The sequence below is a fragment of the Molothrus ater genome, chromosome 1, assembly GCF_012460135.2.
Source record: "Molothrus ater isolate BHLD 08-10-18 breed brown headed cowbird chromosome 1, BPBGC_Mater_1.1, whole genome shotgun sequence".
NCBI lineage: Eukaryota > Metazoa > Chordata > Aves > Passeriformes > Icteridae > Molothrus > Molothrus ater.
This window is the reverse complement of record NC_050478.2, coordinates 4,253,541-4,271,793: the sequence shown is the minus strand read 5'-3', so window position 1 is coordinate 4,271,793 and position 18,253 is coordinate 4,253,541. Positions and strand designations below refer to the sequence as shown.

General features: G+C 44.7%; 1 protein-coding gene across 2 annotated transcripts in view; it reads right to left on the bottom strand.

The window, feature by feature from the left end:
- CRHR2 (corticotropin releasing hormone receptor 2) overlaps positions 1–18,253 on the bottom strand; it is a 154,119-nt gene that overhangs the window by 98,662 nt on the left and 37,204 nt on the right. The window contains exons 1-2 of one of the 2 annotated variants that reach the window (XM_036406637.2): positions 10,235–10,632; positions 9,971–10,090 (exon numbers count right to left, since the gene is read on the bottom strand). In XM_036406637.2, coding sequence (XP_036262530.1) covers positions 9,971–10,090; positions 10,235–10,352 — 238 coding nt within the window. In that variant the 5' untranslated portion in view covers positions 10,353–10,632. Of the gene's footprint in view, positions 1–9,970; positions 10,091–10,234; positions 10,633–18,253 lie in introns of those variants that run through there. The other variant, XM_036406635.2, reaches the window with a different exon arrangement.

Genomic DNA, 18,253 nt, shown 5'->3' with positions numbered 1-18,253 from the left:
AAAATTCTTAGAAATGAGAAAAAGAATCACTGGGAAGTCACATCTAAGTTTAGTTAAAATGGTGATGATGCACTAGCAAACCAATTTCCTATTTTCTGCACTAGCAAACTAATTTCCTATTTTCTGTGTTTCTCTCATTTCCATAACACATTTTCTATTTTCCAATGCTCTGTTTACTACTCCCTGGCTGACTGAGGAGGATGCAGCTCCTCTGCATTAATTCCTCTCTCACAGTATGATCAGGGCATTCCAGCCACCAGGGGTTTGGGACAATAAAACCAAACTGGGAAAGGTTCTTCCTTCTTTTGGTTTCCCAGGGAAAACTCTTCATGAGACTTGAGAGTATTTTCTTTCTTTAAAAAAACACTGAGTTTCTATTCCTATAATTTGTTTCAAAGTATTGCTTCTCCCAGCACAAGTCTCATATGAAGCAGTATCTGCTCCTTTGTCATTCCCAGCACTGCAGAGAAAGAAGTCAGCATAAAGCAATCCTAGTTTTATTGATTTTATGAATTTGTCCCAAGAGCTACCAATTATGAACTCCAAGAATAACATCTGAGGGGAATGAAAACCACACTGAAAAAAAAAAGAAAAAAAGAAAATATCTACTAAAAATCCATTCCCCTTCAATTTCCATGGGAAACCTTATTTCTCATCAACTTCTCAAGCTGCTAAGAATGGCTGTTCTAATCTGGGTGTCAAGTCTGGATGTTGGGGTCCAAAACTGTGTAGGAGGTTCCCTTTCCCAGGACAGCAAACCTTGGGCAAAGCCTTGAATGACTGTCAGAGCCTGAGAATTTTATTTGGACAAGGATGCAGCTTGAATGTCTGTTCTTCCAAGCCACAGAAATTGCAAAGATTCACCATTACATGAACAGCAAAGATACTTCTGAGTCATAGCAGAGCACAGAGGGAAACCTAAAGAACCTAAATCTGCCTAATTTATTGATTTAATTGTTCTGCACAACAGGCAGGTCAGAGCTCAGGTGGTACTGCCCCACTGGTAACATGCTGGGATCTCTGCTGCTCAGAGTGACCCTGAGATGTGTTGGAAAATCTCTTTTCCCAGCCCAGCAGTTGAAGAAGGAGTCAGAGCTCTTCAGTTCTCTGTCTCAAGGTTGTTTATTGTATCTTATCTATAAAATTCCTTCTCCTGTTCTTCACTCAGCAGGACAGTCAGAGGCAATCTGCCTGCCCCGGGGTGGTGTTATGTCTTTATACTAAAAACTACAATGTATACAATGTTTACAATTCCTTCCCAATACCTATCATCTGTGTTAGACAGTGAGCTTCTACTCTAAACCAATCTAAAAGTGCCAACCTCACCCAGAAGATGGAGGCCAAGAAGAAGAAGGAGAAAGGCTGGACATGCTCAGATTCCTCCATCTTGCCCCCTGAACCCCCATTCTAAAAACCCCAAAAATCTATTTTTCCACTCCATGATAACTTCACTATTATTCTAACAGAATTATTAGAATAATATTATTCTAATAATTCTATTAGAATAATAATTCTATTATCTAATAATTATATTAGAATCTATAATCCTATTCTAATAGAATAATCTATTATTCTATCCTAAACTGTTGTGGCTTGTTGATCTTCATATAAGGTTGATAATTTGCTCCATGGGTCACAATCAAACCCACAGGTGTTCTGGGCTCTGTGCCAGGGTCTCTGAGCCCCCTGGCAGGGGTCCTGGCAGTCCAGGCCAGCCAGAGGGATGTGCTGGGTTCCCACAGTAACACACCTGGGAGTTATTGCTGGTCAGTGGGAGCACCTGGAGCATCTGCCAGGTCCTGAGGGAAAATCCAACAGCTGCTGCCAGGGACAGCACTGAGACATCAGAAGGGTAAAAAGGGCAGCAGTGCCATGGTGAAAACAGCATTTCCAGCCATGAGCAACCCCTGCATCATCCAAGGGCCGGTTCCTGCAGCCTGCTCAGGCTCCTCTGACAGCTTTGTTTCACCCCTGAGCGGCTGCACTGTGCCCTGCACAGCTCCACATCCTCTGCCCCAACATACCCCTGGGAACAAAGCTCAGCACTGCCCTTCCTGCAGCTTTCCAGAGCAGCCCTGCTGAAACAGGCGACACCCCACAGAAGAGGGGACACAGGATCCCTCCCAGAACGCCCTTCCCACGGTGTCCTTGCCCCTGTCCACCTCAGCGAGGCTCTTCAGCCGTGCAGCAGGATGGGGAGCAGCTCTGTCCCAGAGCAGGGTCACTCTGCAGGGGACACTGGCTTTACCTGCACTCTAAGTGACACCCTGTGGCTGGCAGGCGGAATGGCGGGTGACCACGGCCCCGGTGACACTGTCCCCCAGCTCTGGTGACAGCAAACACAGGCTGCAGCCCCCCGAGTCACACAGAGTCTCAGGTGAGCACCAGAGTGTCTCAGGTGAATCACAGAGAGTCTCAGGTGAGCACCAGAGATCCCCAGAGAGTCTCAGGTGAGCCCCAGAGAGTCTCAGGTGAGCCCCAGAGAGTCTTAGGCGAGCCCCAGAGAGTCTCAGGTGAGCCCCAGAGAGTCTCAGGTGAGCCCTAGAGTGTCTCAGGTGAGTCCCAGAGAGTCTCAGGCGAGCCCCAGAGAGTCTCAGGTGAGCCCTAGAGTGTCTCAGGTGAGTCCCAGAGTGTCTCAGGTGAGTCCCAGAGAGTCTCAGGTGAGCCCCAGAGTGTCTCAGGTGAGTCCCAGAGTGTCTCAGGTGAGCCCTAGAGTGTCTCAGGTGAGTCCCAGAGCGTCTCAGGCGAGTCCCAGAGTGTCTCAGGTGAGTCCCAGAGTGTTTCAGGTGAGTCCCAGAGAGTCTCAGGTGAGTCCCAGAGAGTCTCAGGTGATTCACAGAGAGTCTCAGGTGAGCCCTAGAGTGTTTCAGGTGAGTCCCAGAGTGTCTCAGGTGATTCACAGAGAGTCTCAGGTGAGCCCCAGAGAGTTGCAGGCGAGCCCTGGAGAGTCTCAGGTGTTCAGCACCTGGCAAGAACAGCCCCAACTGTTCACAGTTCCACCTCAGCCTTCCACAGTTTGTCTGGGTGGAAAATGGCTCATAAAGCACCATAAAACAAGAAATCCCAATCCACAAGGAATAAGAAATCCCACGTCCACGCTGCATGCAGCTGGATGGGATTTTTCCTTTCATTTTGATATGGTGTGATGAGGATGTGTGATATATTTACTTCTTTCCCTTCCCCATCTGCTCCTGAGCCATTCCCTCTTCCTCCTCATGCTCTAGAAGCACACATTTTTGCAAGTATCATCTAATTCCAAACTTGTGGAAAGAAATGGACTTCAGTCCATCTGTTTGCCAGCTGGAAGTCACTGCCAGCTTAGACAACAGCAAGTTCCAGAGAGATGGATGGGGCAGCTGCCTTAGGGAAAGAAAGAATCACAAAGAAGCCTCCAAGATAATGTGGGCAACCCTTTGTTTGCTGACCCTCCCGATGGCCCAGGGTTTAAAGCCCTCTCCAAGATGTGCCACGGCTCAGGTCTGACTGACTTTGGTGCAGAATGGCAGCTACAGTTCCAGTTTTGGTGAAGTTTTGGGTGAATTTTGCCCCAAAGCCAAGCCTAAACTGAAGAGAACCCAAATCAGGTGCAACAGGACCACAGCAAAGCCACCTCAAGTTATTAGCAAAGAACAAAAGTACAAATCCATGTTTAACTGGCTGGAGAAAAGGTCCTTGAATGTTGACTGAAGGAACATTAACAACCTCCTTATTTTACTACAGCAATTAACTTGTGTCCTGGGCTCAATGAAGAAATCACATGTTTTACATGATGATAGTAGTGGGAGCAAGTAAAATGGATTCTTTTCATTCCTCCTCGTAAATATTTTTTCCGACACTTTTCTTCCAGACTACAAAATCAGAGCCATCTCATCCCACAAATTATGCTTCACAAAGGAAAGAAAAAAAAAAGAAGAAAAATTTAGGGGGGAGCAAGTGAAGCCTCTCCCATCTGTGCCTGACTGAAATCCAGAGCCTCCCACTGTATTTCTGGAAGATGTGTGTATTTGTGTTTCTCTGCAAAACTAGCAAGAGAAAATGAACAAAAATGGTTGAAATCTTAATCTGGACACAGAGCTATTGGAGACAAGCTGACCTAATCAGCTGCAGATCTGATCTCCTCAGAGAGAACCTTTACGAGCTTAAAAATGATGTTTTATTTCCTCCCCCAGAATTCCAATTCTGGACTTCTTTTTTTCCACTGTCGAGTTTGTTGCATTTCTCATCAGTCTCCTTCCTTTAACTTTCATGTACTCTTGACTTCCTAGCTGTGAAAATACTGTGTTTTCATGTACTCTTGACTTCCTAGCTGAAAATACTGTGTTTCACCCCCCAGGATGGCTGATACATGGCTACTGCAAGGCTGTAGACTTTTTTAACGAAAAAGAAAATCTTTTTCTAGTGATTCCATAACTAAAATTGACTACAAAACATTTATTTTTATCCCAAATCCCCTGTCATTAAACAGTGGGATAAAAGCCTTCTGGACATCTAACAAGGTTACAGAAGACAGAGGAGGTGAGAGTAGTTTTAGGGTTTGATAGTAATTTTTTTGAATGTGGAAACACATATGCATGCCCCTGATGGACATTTTATTTCTCTCCAATAATGATGAAAAGCCATCAGAACTTCAGGGCTCTCTGTCATTTACAGCAGGACTTTGCTTTCAAAAACACAGCCTTTAGAAATCAAGCCAGAAAAACCCCTGGGGAGCAAGTAAGTCATGTGAATGTGATCAACAGAAGTGGTCAAGACACTAAAATACATGAGATAAAACATAAATGAAAATGTTAATTGAGCCTCTGGGCCAGCCACTTCTAAAAGTGCACATTTCTGTAATTATCAGGACAGGGCTTGCCCACAAAACACGAACAAGACTCTGAGACTTGATTTCCTAGCAAGGCTCATGTTCTATATGCAGGCTGGAGCCACATCTCCAGAACTCTGAACAATAATTAATCAGAAGGAAAAGGAGCAAAGGTTAGATCTCCATAAAAGAACAGGGTTTTAACCTATGAAAATTAGCTCTTTTAAAAATCGGCTCATCCCTTTAAACCCTTTCCAAAGAGGGGAAATGCATACCAGAAGAGCTATTAATTCACTTCTTCCCCCTTCCCTCAGCACACAAAAGATTATTTCTCTGTGTTCAAGATGAGACAACCATGAACTGCAGGAATTCTTCTCTCACTGTGGAGCAAGCCCTGCTAGCAGGTACAGGTGTGATCCCTGTGCCAGGGGCTCCTTCCCCCATGCCCACCCACGGGAACAGCAGTTGCTCAGTCACCAACCCTCTCCAAAGCTTCCTCAGCAGGCAGCTGGCTGCAGGGCCAAGGAAAAGGTGGTGCACACCCCCTCAGAACAAGGAGGAACCAAGTCCCCATCAGGACAAGGTTAGCAGTGATTATGTGCCTGTTCTCAGCTGCACAGTCCCCGGAGAAGGTGAGGAGGATGCTTTGTGTGATATCCAAAACACTCCTGTGAGGAGGATGCTTTGTGTGATATCCAAAACACTCCTGAGAAAGTGGCTATTTCAGTCAAAGAGCTTCCCTAAACTGAGAGAGAGAGAGAGAGAGAGAGAGGGGATCTGCAGGCAGGGAGCTGGAGCTACAGAGACCTTTTGTTCCTGTGGATCGAAAAAGCAGTTTGATCTCAATCCCCAGGTGTGGGATCACTTCAGCACAACACATGCTCAGGGATGAATTCAGCTGCCCGAACACAGGCATGGGATCATTTATCACTGAGCATCTGCAACACCTGTGTGGCCTGAGAGATGAAACACAAGCCTGCAACAAGGCTGAAACAGCACCAAAATACCCCATGGCATGTCTAAGAGCACTGTCACTTCTGCAGAAGCCGCTGAGCTGAGCTGCTCATTTAGGCTGAGCTCAGTAACTCCCCAGGCTTCACCCCTTCTGTCAATTAGAGCTCTGACTTGTATTAGAGCTTAAATTCTTAAATTAGCTGTTGATACTACTTGGAAATACCTGGCTTTGTGGGTTTTAATCTGAGAAATCTTCTGAATGCCTGCAGCTCCTGCCTGGAGCCCGGAGCAAAGTGAGCAGCCTGTGATGGAGGGGTGTCACCACAGAACACCCCCCTTGCCACACCAGGTGTTTGAGACAAACTCAGTTCAGTTGAGGCTACAAAAGTCAACACTTTTTGTCCATCAGATGAACATTTAACCCTGCTTTTTTACCTTCTGCACAGGGAAATCTGTAGGGGAAGTGTTAATGGAGACATACTTTAGCCTGTAACACGCTCTAAGTACGTGCTTGAACAGCTGCTTTATAGCAAGCAGCAAAACCAGGCTCACTACGGGCCATTTGCTGAATTAATCAAGCTTCAGGATATCCTAGTAAGTGAATTAATCTGTTTCCTAAAACAAGACTAAAAGCTTCACACTGTCAAAGCATAAACACATCTAGAGGGCAGCAATGATATTGTCATTTTCCACTAAATATAGAACCTGAGCAGAGACAAGTGCACAGTCACACACTGCACCAACACAGACTTTTTTTTTTCCCCTGTTTCTTTTAATTTTTTTCCCCTTTGAGAATAATACATAAAAATTGCATAGTTGTAAGTGGATAGCATAATTTTCAGATCCTTGGTCAAAGAGCATTTTGCCCATATTCACACTTCAGGGTAACCAGAGTGTGATCTGTCAACGTGACTTTACTTCCCAAATAAAGAGGGAGGAAAAAACCCCCAACATATCACCAAAATAACAAAATGTCAGGGATAAAAAATCCTCACAGACTGACAGACTTTGTTTTATGAATGCAGCTGAAACTTATCTGAGTCACTCAGCAGCTCCCAGGAGACACAGAGAAACACAGACCCAGGCACAGAAATCACCACGGGAATTTCTTGCAGTTAGGATGGAAATATTTTACACAAACAGTTTATTCTAGTGTGGCAAACAGGAGGGGAGTTTTTTCAGCACAAGTTCCTTTTCTTAAGGAGTTTTTAAAATGCTTTTTGATTGATTTTGCTGGCATTGGCAGGGTTTGATAGCATTCCCCATCTGAGTTAGAGCGAACAGCAAAGCCTGAGAGGTGCCAGGATGGACACAAAGCAGGGGAGGTGCAGCCAAAGCCTCTGATGAGCTGATCTGTGCAGGAACCTACCTGTCAGTTTTTGTCTTGAATTCCATCCCCTACATGCACAGAGACTACAGTGAGGGGCAGAAACAGCCCCATGAGTACCAAAACTTGGCCATGGATCAGTGTCTTGTGGTGCTTCTCTGAGTTTTTCAAAAGCTTTTCACAGAGTTTGGGCACTTCCCAGTCTGCATTTGCCAGTGTCTACAATTCAAAAGCTTTCCTTGACAGGGAATGCTGCTGGGCTCATTCCCTGCAGCTGATGAGCTGCTTTCAGGAAACTGGTGGGAAATTGGAATCTTTGAGAGCCTGATTTCTAAAACTGAAAAAGAAATCACTGAAACGGATCCAAAATTTTTACAGGCTTTCAAATGAGAAATATGCTGACAGATATACAAAATATACTCACAGATATACAAAATATACTCACAGATGTACAAAATCAATGCCAAAAAAAAAAAAAAAGCTGTAGTTGCTAAAAGGTGGCAGCTCATGAACATGGGATACCTGGTAGTATAATAAATGCTGAGTTACAACCTAGAGCTGGATAAGCTCTCAGTAAAAAAAAAAGGCAATGCAAGGTGGTTTTTCTAACTAGGTCTGATTTTGCTCTCCAAAAAAAACCAAATCAGTATAATATAACAAACCATCATTTCTCCCTCTGCCTCATCAAAATGCAAAACAAAATAGAACAAAACTACATGTCCTAGGCAGAAATCTTATGTTGATTCAAGCCATCTCCTATCAGACCCTCATTTCGAGCTGTATTATTCACCTCTGAGATTTGCAAGATCCATTTCCCATTCTTTAATCAGTTGTCTGCGCTCATTTTATCATCTGTATGGGGAACACAGCTGAGGTTTTCAGCACAATCAGCCTCGTCACAAATGAGGCAGCCCACAAACCAACTTGGTGAAATCATGCAAGTGGTCAGAATGTGTTAGTATTTGGTTTTCCCAAATTCTGGACATGTTCTGCATGCAGTAATTTTATTTTTCAAATGCCAAAAGAGATTGCACCTGTGTATTGAAACCTTAACCTGCTGTCCTACTGCTTTCCCAAGCTTTAATCACTTAACTGCTATTTCCCAAGGAGCTGCTGATTCCAAAATTTGACCAAATTTTTATATAATCCTTCCCTCTGTTTTCTGCACTACATCTTGGAGGAACCACATACGTGGAAATGCATAAAATCAACTGGAGGTAGCTACTCACATTTTATGTTGAAAGGAGAAAAATATCCATTTCCTCAGAAAATAATGCTTCAGCATTTAAGTAACATATTTCTATTAGTCTTCCATTTAATTAACATGCCATTGTTTTAAGAGCAAAGAATTTAAGAAACTCATTAGCACCGCAATACAAGCACCAGCCACCACTGAGAAGGAGAAGAGCAGGGAAGAACTTTAAATCAGGTCATTGATGAACTAGTGAAAGCATCAACAGAGTTTATAGAAACCAAACTGGGACAGTCAATATTTTTTTTTCTTTCATATACAGGAAAAACATTTAAATTCTTTCCACTGTGTTCTGCACTGCCCTTAATTCTCAGAAGTTTTCTTCTGGTCTCAAGTGAGACTTGTCCAAGCAGTGAAGTACCTGCTGTAATCAAAGCCAGCATCACCCAGCCCATTCCAGGTTCCCCCCTGTTTTACTGCAAGAGCCAGGTCTGAGATTAGAGGGCTTTAGGATGATTTTGCAGTTCTCTGAGGCAACTTTTACTCTGCTCAAAGTCTGTCCCTGACAACAAACCTGGCAGGGGACTTTGTTTCACAGAACCAACACACCAAACTTCTGGCCAGTTATCTGACCATGATACCTAGAGCTGGGGAAGGAATAAATTCACTTTCTACAAGTTTAAAAATAAGATCTAAAATGTCAGGGTCGCTCTTTTACGAGATGCTGGCCACACAAAATTAACACTACCTGCAAGTGAGATCACCAACACCCAAGCAAAAGTTCAGAGTGAAACGTGGAATGAAATTATCCCTGCATGGAATGAAATTATCCCTATCAAAACTACACTGAAAAAGTGAGTGACAAACAAGTGGGTGCACATATTTGGAATTAATATGTTTAAAAACTCTTAATGAAAGGTCCAAAGGGTATTGACAGATAAGCAAAAGGAAATGAGTGCCTGGCTCCCACAGCCTGAATAATAAATTTGTTGTGAATCATCATGATTGTCTACCTCGAAGAATAAAGCATCCAGGAGATTTCTAAGGAGCCCCCACGCTCCCTTGCTTTGAATATTATTTGCCTCCTAATTTCCTCTCCTGTCTCCCGTGCAGAGCTGATGCAGCTCCAGCCTCAGCAGCCAGTCCCTGATGAAGTTGCTAAAACAGATTGCAGCCCTCAGCCTTCTTTCTGTGTGATACATCCAACTCCCAGCAGGATCTGAGCCCCTGCTCACACAGCCTGGAAAAGGCACTGTCTGTCTTTTGAAAATACAGTTTAGGTGGTAGGATTAAGTATTCCATGAGCCCAAGGTTGTCTAATTACCCAGGTGGGTGAAGCACTGCTACAAACACACTGAGCTGCAGGCAGCTACACATGCACAAACACCCAAAGCACAACACACAACAAACCCTCCCCAGACTGCAGAGGATATTTTCTGCCTGGATCTCCCTAAATGCACTCCAGCAAAGAGGAAACAGTGTCCACAAGTCTGCGCTTCTGAGAAATCTGCATCATTCCAGGCAAAAATTTTGAATATACAAGCTGGAATGTGGAGGAAATGCTGATTCCCAAGCAAACTTTTTGGTTTTATTTTATTGTTTCGTTTTTTTCTTTGAGGGAAATGGATTTTGGGTGTCCCCAGGCGCCTTCTGAACACGAGATCTGCGGGAGAAGAAAGGAGTTTGTACTTACTGGTGGTGTTGTACTTGATCCCATTGAAGAACTCGGGGCAGGGTCTCTCCACGAGTTCCCCCGCGGAGGTTCTGGGCCAGCAGGTCCCGATCTGGTCCGTGGTGGCATTGCAGTACGGACCTGGGGTTAGAAAAAAAGGGACAGAAAGGCAAAAAAGAAGCGGTTCAGAAAGCACAAAAGCCACGCACTTTGCATCACAAAACAAACCCAATCTCAGCACTTCTAAAGCTTTTCCCGAGCTCTGCACCAGGTAACAATTCCTACCATCAAAGCCCAGGAAAGGGAGAGAGGAACTCTCTAAAAAAGTCTCGTGTAAACGATCCAGGAGGCTGCAGTTCACATCAAATTCTTCTAAGATGAACTGAGAGATGGTCACATCCATTATTCCCTCTGGGACTGCTGGACTGGATCAGGCTCCTTCACTCCTTTCTGGCTGCTTTTTTTTTGTTGGTCCTTTCTTCTTTTTTTCCCCCTTTCTGGAGCCACGGGAGCATCAAGGCGCGGGCACCCCGCAGTCTGGTGCGTTCGAGCCTCTGCTGCTCGCAGCGCGCTGACAACTTGGCTGAGGCTGCGTCTGCCTGTGCAGCTCAGCCCTCCGAGCTGCTCTTCCCTTTAAATCCAGCGGCTCGGGAGCCAATGGCATCGGGCTGAGCCCGGAGCGAGGGGCTCTGCTCTCCTCGGTGTCCCTGGGCTCGCAGATGCCGCCTCACCGTGCCAGAGCGCTGTGCTGCTGCATCCCCCTCCCTCCCTCCCTCCCTCCGACACACTGAGGCACAGTTTTATTGTTAGCTCCAGGGATGAGAGCTTTTGCGAAAAGAAAAAAAAAAAAAAAATACTCGCTGCAAATGAAAGCCAGGGAGAACAGGAAAAGCCATCAGAGGAGGAGAACTCCTCGGGTTTTGTGTGGAGTGAAGCAATTCCTGCCTTCGCTGCGTGGAGTTGAGGATGAGCAGGGATGCTGGGGCAGGGGGGGAAGGAGGGGACCCGGTCCAGGAGCTGCTGTGCAGGCCTTGAGAAAGAAGAGAAATAATAAAAGCAGGGATGAAGGAGATGATCTGACAGAAGAGAGGTGTTGGGATAAAGGGATCTGGAGTAATTATAGAATCACAGAAGGTTGGGGTTGGAAGAAATGTTAAAGGTCATCTCATTCCAATACCTTCCAATAGACCAGGTTGCTTCAAGCCCCATCCAGCCTGGTCTGGAGTAAAGAAATCTGGAATTATGACCCGCAGAAGAGACAGAGTGAGAAGTGTAGGGCACCAAAGGAACACACCTTTCAGCCCCTCACACAGATAGGATGGGGTGAACAGCAGAGCAGGGCAAGGCACAGAGGGCTCTGAAGCAAAGGATGGATCCTTCAGGGGAAGAGGAAGAAAAGAAATGCCCCTGTGATTTTCCAGTGGTAGGAGAGGGCAAGGTTTTCAGAAAGGATGAGCACCCAGACTGACCAGGAGAAAGAGGAGGAACCTCTAAACCAGCAAATCCTGGTGTGGGGAGACAGAGAAGAGCAAAGGGCTTGACAAACTGAGGTCAGTGTGGGACAGGAGGAGAAGGGTCTGGTGAAGGGGAAGGAGGAGAAATTTGGAAGGAGCTGCCTGCCCAGAAGGCTGGTTATCTTTGGGAAATCAAAACTCAGCAGAGTGGGAACTGGGTGAAGGGCAGCACTCTGGAACATGCTGGAGAGCAGCTCAGACCTGACCAGCCTTTCTGACTTGCTATACCAGGCTATGAGGAAATTCTTAAAAAAAAAAAGTGCTTCTGAGAATCATTTATGATTACAGATTCAGAAGGGTTTTGGGAAGCAAACAAAAAACTGACTTGTAAGGGAGTAGACCAAGATCAGTAGATACAGAAGTGGCAGAAAGGAATGCAGAAAAAGAAGGCGAAGACAGCAAAATGAAACATTTCCAGTCTATTCACAGCTTTAGATTGGACAAGGTGCTTACACTGAGCTCAAAGCAGTGGTACTTCCTATAATATTTATCTCCCACCTTGCAAAGGCCTGGACTTCCCTTTTATTCATATTTACGACTGAAGGGCTTTATTCTCGCTTTTGAAGGACTAAAAGAATTGTGGCATCCAGAGAGAAGAAAAAGGAAAAATAACTGGGTTAGAACAACAAATAAATTAACAACATGCACTGAGGAGAGAACTAGCCAGGATGTTATTTTGCCATGTGGGAATCTGGAGATTTTTTAACATTTTCAGACTGCAGTGGCAGAGAGGGGAGGAGTGCCACTGTGGTTTTGGGATAAGTATTTTTATTTGAAATATGAAAAAACCCCTGAGAATAACAAGTGTACTAACTCTCTAGACACTGAGGAAGTGAATGCATCTCTCTGCTTCTCTCTCTGGAGCCTTGATCTCCTTCCCAAGTGAATGTTCCCAAAACTGCAGCCCCTCTGGAGAAATCTCAATTGCAACAAATTAACCCTTCTCAACACCAACAGATCTCTTTGTCACATGCATCTACAATCCCAAAAAGAAGGTGAGAAAATTTTTTAGCATCAGTCATGTAACATGACCACGACCAACCCACTGGCTGGCTTTGAACAGTGCTGTGAGGAGAAAACCCTTTTTCTTCAGCTTCCAAGAGTAAGGGATAAAGGGTGCTCTAAACTCTCATCTTCTCCTTCCTGACAGTTCAGTTGAGCCCATAAAATTCCCTTTTGTCCTCAGGAGTGGCTTTGAGACCTCCTCACAGGACGTCACCTGAATGTGCCCAGTGGTACCACTGAGCCCAGTGGCTGCTCCCACCCAGGCAGGACTGAGCAGTCAGCAGCACACTGGTCCAGGAGGTTTTAAGTTTATTTTTTTTCCTGCTTCTGCTGCCTCTCTGCAGGAGAAAAATCACACAGCCTGGCCAAAAGTCTTCATTTCTCACCTACTGTCTGCCCTTTCTATTTTTTCATGCTGTTTGTTCAGCACACTGGAATCAAAATCCTGCTCGGAGGCTTTGGGTACTGGAGTTTCCTGAATTTTTTGAGGAATTCATCACTCAATAAATTACAAAAAAAGAATGACAGTTTCAAAAAAAGTAACTACTTTTAAATTTGGTAAATGTTTCATGTTCCTAATTCTGCCCTGTGTTTTCCAGAATAAACTCTTGAAGTTTTTTTTAATGGTTCAAGTATTACAGAGTTGAACACTAAGCTGGATTTCATTTCAGTTCTGTTCTTTATAGTGGTTAGCACCTGAAACAATAGCCCTGAATTAAACTAAATATTTTTTCAGGATCAGGAGAATGATTTCTTCATTTAAGTGAGGAGAGCTAGAAAATCTTCAATCTAAACTGATTTTCATCTTTTCAGTTCAAATTTTAGAAAATCTTAGAAGCATTATGTATTGCACAATCCTGTTGTGTTCCATGTATTTAATATTAATTTAAAAACCCACTGCAAAAATAAATATAGAGGGGATGAATGTTGAGGATTAAGTCTGAATGAAGAAAATAATTTACTGTTCCTCAGTCCACAAATCAGCACCACTCTTTAATAATCCCAGTACTACTGTAACCTCTTGATGAAAAAAACTACTTTTGCAGCTATCCCTGGGTACAATTAACCACTTCACCAAAGTTTCCCTCTGTCTGGATCTAGTGAAATCCTGACTCTGTCAGTTGGACTCATTTGATGCAAAAATCTTGTTCTTTACACAAGAAGCAATTTCAATGATATGAAAGATGGACAGAAATCCTGCAGCTGCTGACACTTCTGCTTCCCTGCCCATGCCATGGTGCACGTGACACAAATCAGAGCTTGGCAGGCAGCAGAGATCTGCCTTGGAAATTCCTCAGCATCCCAAGAAAGCTGGGATTTGGTTCTTGGCAGGCAGAAAAGCTTTGCCAGCTTCCAAGTGGGCTCATTCCTGCGTGCTGCTATTCACTGCTTGGTTTGGGTGCATGTGCAAGGCTCTGGAAGAGAACAGGACAGACAAATAAACCTGAGCTCACTAAGACCCTTTAAAGAGGACTTGTTAAAAGGTCACCTGCAGTTCTTCTGGGAAAGGAACGAGCTCTGCTCATAAATGGCAGTGGAAACCTCTGTATGTCAGCCCTCCCACCACTGCTACACAGCTGCTTTCTTCATCTCCAACCCACTCCAAGCCACAGCTGATGGAATTAGCCAGAGCACAGCTTTTCATTTGCCCCACTACCAGTGAGCAGCAAGGATGAGCTGTGATTACCCAGCAACATCCAAATTCAGCTCTATGCAGACTCAGGCAGTCACTGGAAGTGTTTGGAGAGGGTGGAAGGAGCTCCAGAACCACCTGACTTCTCCTCAGACACTCAATCTACACAAAACCAAGAAATTCCTTGATGTATTTCAGGACCCAGGATGATAACTGAGAGGAGGGGGGAAAAAACCAAAAAAAAAAAACAAATAGAAAAAACCCAGAACACAAGTTCTCTCCTCATTTCCCTTCCTCAGGGAAAGAAAAGCCACTGTTTTCAGCCTCCCACCACAGTGACAGTTTGATCACTCATGTTCTCTGTCTGTCAGTGTGAAGAGCTCCTGCTCTCCAGGCACAGCAGTCACCCTGTGCTCTGCTTTGTACCAACAAGGCTCAGGGCAGGAAATGCACATCCTCTGTCCATCTGGTGACACCAATGTCCTCTGTACCTCAGTGCCATTTGGCTTTCAGGAATTCTACCTCACCAGTGTGGAAGTATCACACTGAGTCACAGTCCCAGTGTTGGCTCTTCAGCTCTCTTCCCCTAACCCAGGTGTGTATATCCACATCCAGACTCCTCATCTCATGTATAAACTGCTCGGTTAATTCGCTCATGGAGCTGTCACTTCTAAATATGAGGCTGGATGGTTTCAAATGGCACAATAATTTATTTTCTCATCTCCTTTTCCTCTCTAAAAAGTGTCCCCCAGTTACCTGTGTTATTGCAATGACCTTTCGGCATCAAACTTTCAAGTTACTGGGACTTTTCAGCTTGGTCCTTTCCTTTTAGTTAAAAATGCCAGCTTTGGGAGTTGGAGATGAGGGTTTGAATCCTTTCTTCCTGAGATAGGATGGTGGGGTAACTCTAAGAAGGGGTTTAGTCTTCAATCTTTGGCGTACAAGACCAATGTTTTTATAAACTATTAGAGTTAACTAGAGTTTGAGTAGTTTATTCTCTAGGGTGGCTGCAAGGGGGAATAAAACTAGGATGACTGTGAGGTAGGTGAACGAGGCTAGCTGGCCAATGATGCTGAATGGGTGTTCTACAGGTTGGCTGCCTACTCTAACCTGAGTACCTGCCTTTTAGCTTGGTAAGGAATGCAGAACTTTGAGGAAGGTACAAATTTACCCAAGTGGCTTCTGGGCCACAAAACTCAAGGCCCTCCTTCTCAAGCTGCACTGTAAGACTGCTCTCCCTGCACATCTCAAATGCAGTGACAACATGGCCATGAGCTGGTAGAATATTTATCTTCCCATTCCAGGTGTGTAAATGCAATTTTCAGAGTGGGAGCACGTTCAGACCATAGGGAGCAAGGTAATTCAAATAGCAAGAGACTGAGGACAGCCTAAGGATCTCCAGAGACAGCTCCAGAACTGCCATGGATGTGTCACATATTGCTGACTTCTCTGCCACACCACACCCCAGCTCCTCACAATGAATTCCACTCTGCTGCAGGAGTAGGCTGCTAAAAAAAAAAACAACCAAAAAACTTCTCAAACTGAGAGCTACACTTTTAATCAAAATCTGGTCCTTTCTGAGTCTACTTGAGACCTACACTGAAAGTTCAGAGTTGAAAACTGTTGTATGTGGAGAGGAAGATTAGGCACAGATACATAGAGATCTTTGTTTCAGCTGATAGACTCACTTGTTAGAAACAGGAGACATTCTTTATCGCTAGAAATGAAGTATGACTCCACTGAGCAAAGATAAAATTAATAAATGCAGGTCTGTGGTGATGAATCTTTGCAGCTCCATTGATGCTGGAAAATATTTACTGGGGGTATAAAAAGATCCAACAGCGTAAATAATAAATGGCTTGTAGCCATTTCAATACAATATCAATATATTTTTTTTGGCACATTAATACACTTGTCATTCTCTACAGCTATAAAACCTGCATGAGTGAATCATGTTACATGAGACAAACGATGAGACACTGCAGGGAGATTACAAGAACACAAAACACACAAAAGAACCAACCTTGACACACTAATGAACTGCCAGAGCTATTTTTCTTGAAGTGAGCTGCTTTAGATGAATGTACAGAACATCATCTACTGCATAAGAGCACAGCAGCATTCCAGAATAACTCTGAATTTATACAGGGTCAAATTCAGAGTCAGCTCTTTACAGACACACAAAAACACAAAGGAACCCATCTGATATATTTATCTATGCCTGGCAATGGCCTGGTGCTCTGTTTACAGCATAAGCACAAAAGACAGCAAAAATAAAGAAGGTTAAGTCCCATCTGAACGAATGATGACCATGAGGATGTGTATCATTAGTCCCACTCGTTCTATTATGTACGATGGGACCACAGTCAGAAAGGATGTAAAGATTCAGAGGTCTTGTCCTGTTCTCTTCTTCAGCACACATCAGCCACAAAAGTCCTTGTGGCTTAATTCAGGATATGCCAAACTTTTGCTCTCCCTGCCCCCCACTCTGCTTTGCTGTGCTGCCTTTCAGTGCATGCTGGGAAGATCTGAGTGGTCTTCCCATGCAGCATAAACTGGGAGGATGTACAGAAACAAAAGACACCAAAATGTTCAGAAGTCAATCCCTCATTTCCTCTGGACACTCACAGGCACTGCACAGTGCCTGATTTTGAAACAGCAGGTAGCTCAGAAAGCACAAAGAGAGACAAATAACACATGATCATGCTGCTGAGTATCCCAGCTCTAAAAATGACCCAAATCAGATGCTACCATGTCTTAGGTTGCAAATGCAAGATGTGGCTGGGGGTGTGTGTTCTATTTTCCATCTGTCAGAGCTGGGGCAGTTCTCTGCTGTCCATGGGGCAGTTTTTTCTTTCTCTCTCCCCCAGCCAATCCTCCCTCCAGGAGATCTCTGCTGTCCATGGCCACTGAATGTCCCTGCAGAGCTGATCCAATCCAGCATCCCATGGGGAGATGCTCCACCCAGGGGAGGAGCCAAGCATTCCTACCTGGATCCAATCTGAGGTGCTGGCACAGCCCAGCAGCCTTTGCCCAGTGCATTGCCAGAGGAGCAGCTTCTGCTGCCCTGCATTGCCAGAGGGAGCCCAGGCCCATCTCCAGCAGCCCTGGAGCTGCAGAGGAAAACTCCCCCCTTGTGCAGGATCCCTGCTGCAGCAGAGCCACAGCTGGCACTGCAGGAGGGCTGAGCCCCCATGGGATGGGGCTGTGCCACCCCCTGACACACAGGGGACAGGGACTGCTCTGACTCTGGCAGTGGTTTGTTTTCTATTACTGCATTTTAATTTTTTCTAATAAAAGAACTGTTATTCCTATGCCCACATCTTTGCCTGAGAGCCCCTTAATTTCAAAATTGTAATAATTTGGAAGGAGAGGGTTTACACTTCCCATTTCAAGAGAAGCTCCTGCCTCCCTTAGCAGACACCTGTTTTTTCAAAACAAGACATACCAACAAAACCAGCCTGTTTCAAACTGCCATGATCTAATTGATAGGGCTTCCTAAGTAGCTTTAACAGAAGAAGTAAGAAAATTAACCCTTTGGGGTCTGGGCCCTGCCTTCACGGCCTAGCACACATGGTAGCTACAATGTCGTGACTCCCATCCAACTCATATTTGCTTGGGTTTTCTTTGAGGAGCACTGTGGGATCTCAGCACATCGTTCCCGATGTCCAGAGATGCCAGGAGAACCCTTGGGGGGGTCTCGAAAATCCTGGAATGTTGCCAAGAGTGTTTGGTGGCTTGATTTTGATCCATCCACAGAAGTGACAAGAATTTGAGGACATGAGAATCACTTTAGAGTGAAGGGTGTAAAAGGGACACATTTATAGGGTGAAATATAGACTTTAAGGTTTTTGGTACAGGGGGGTTATGGAGACAAGATGGAGGGATCAGGGCGTGTCTCATCCTTCTTCTTTCTTCTTCTTGTCATCCATTTTCTGTGGTGATGTTGGCACTTGGGGATTGGTTCATGGTGAAGATGCACTTGCCAACATGGGTGAAAAGTATTGGAAAATAAAGGTAAATATTATGTACGTAGATTTTAGTATAAAAAGACATGACCGCCCCGTGGGTGGTCAGAGAGTGCCTGTGACTGCTTGCAGATCAGACCTCTGTTGGGCAGACAGAAAATTTTGTAGATAAGAAACAATAAAC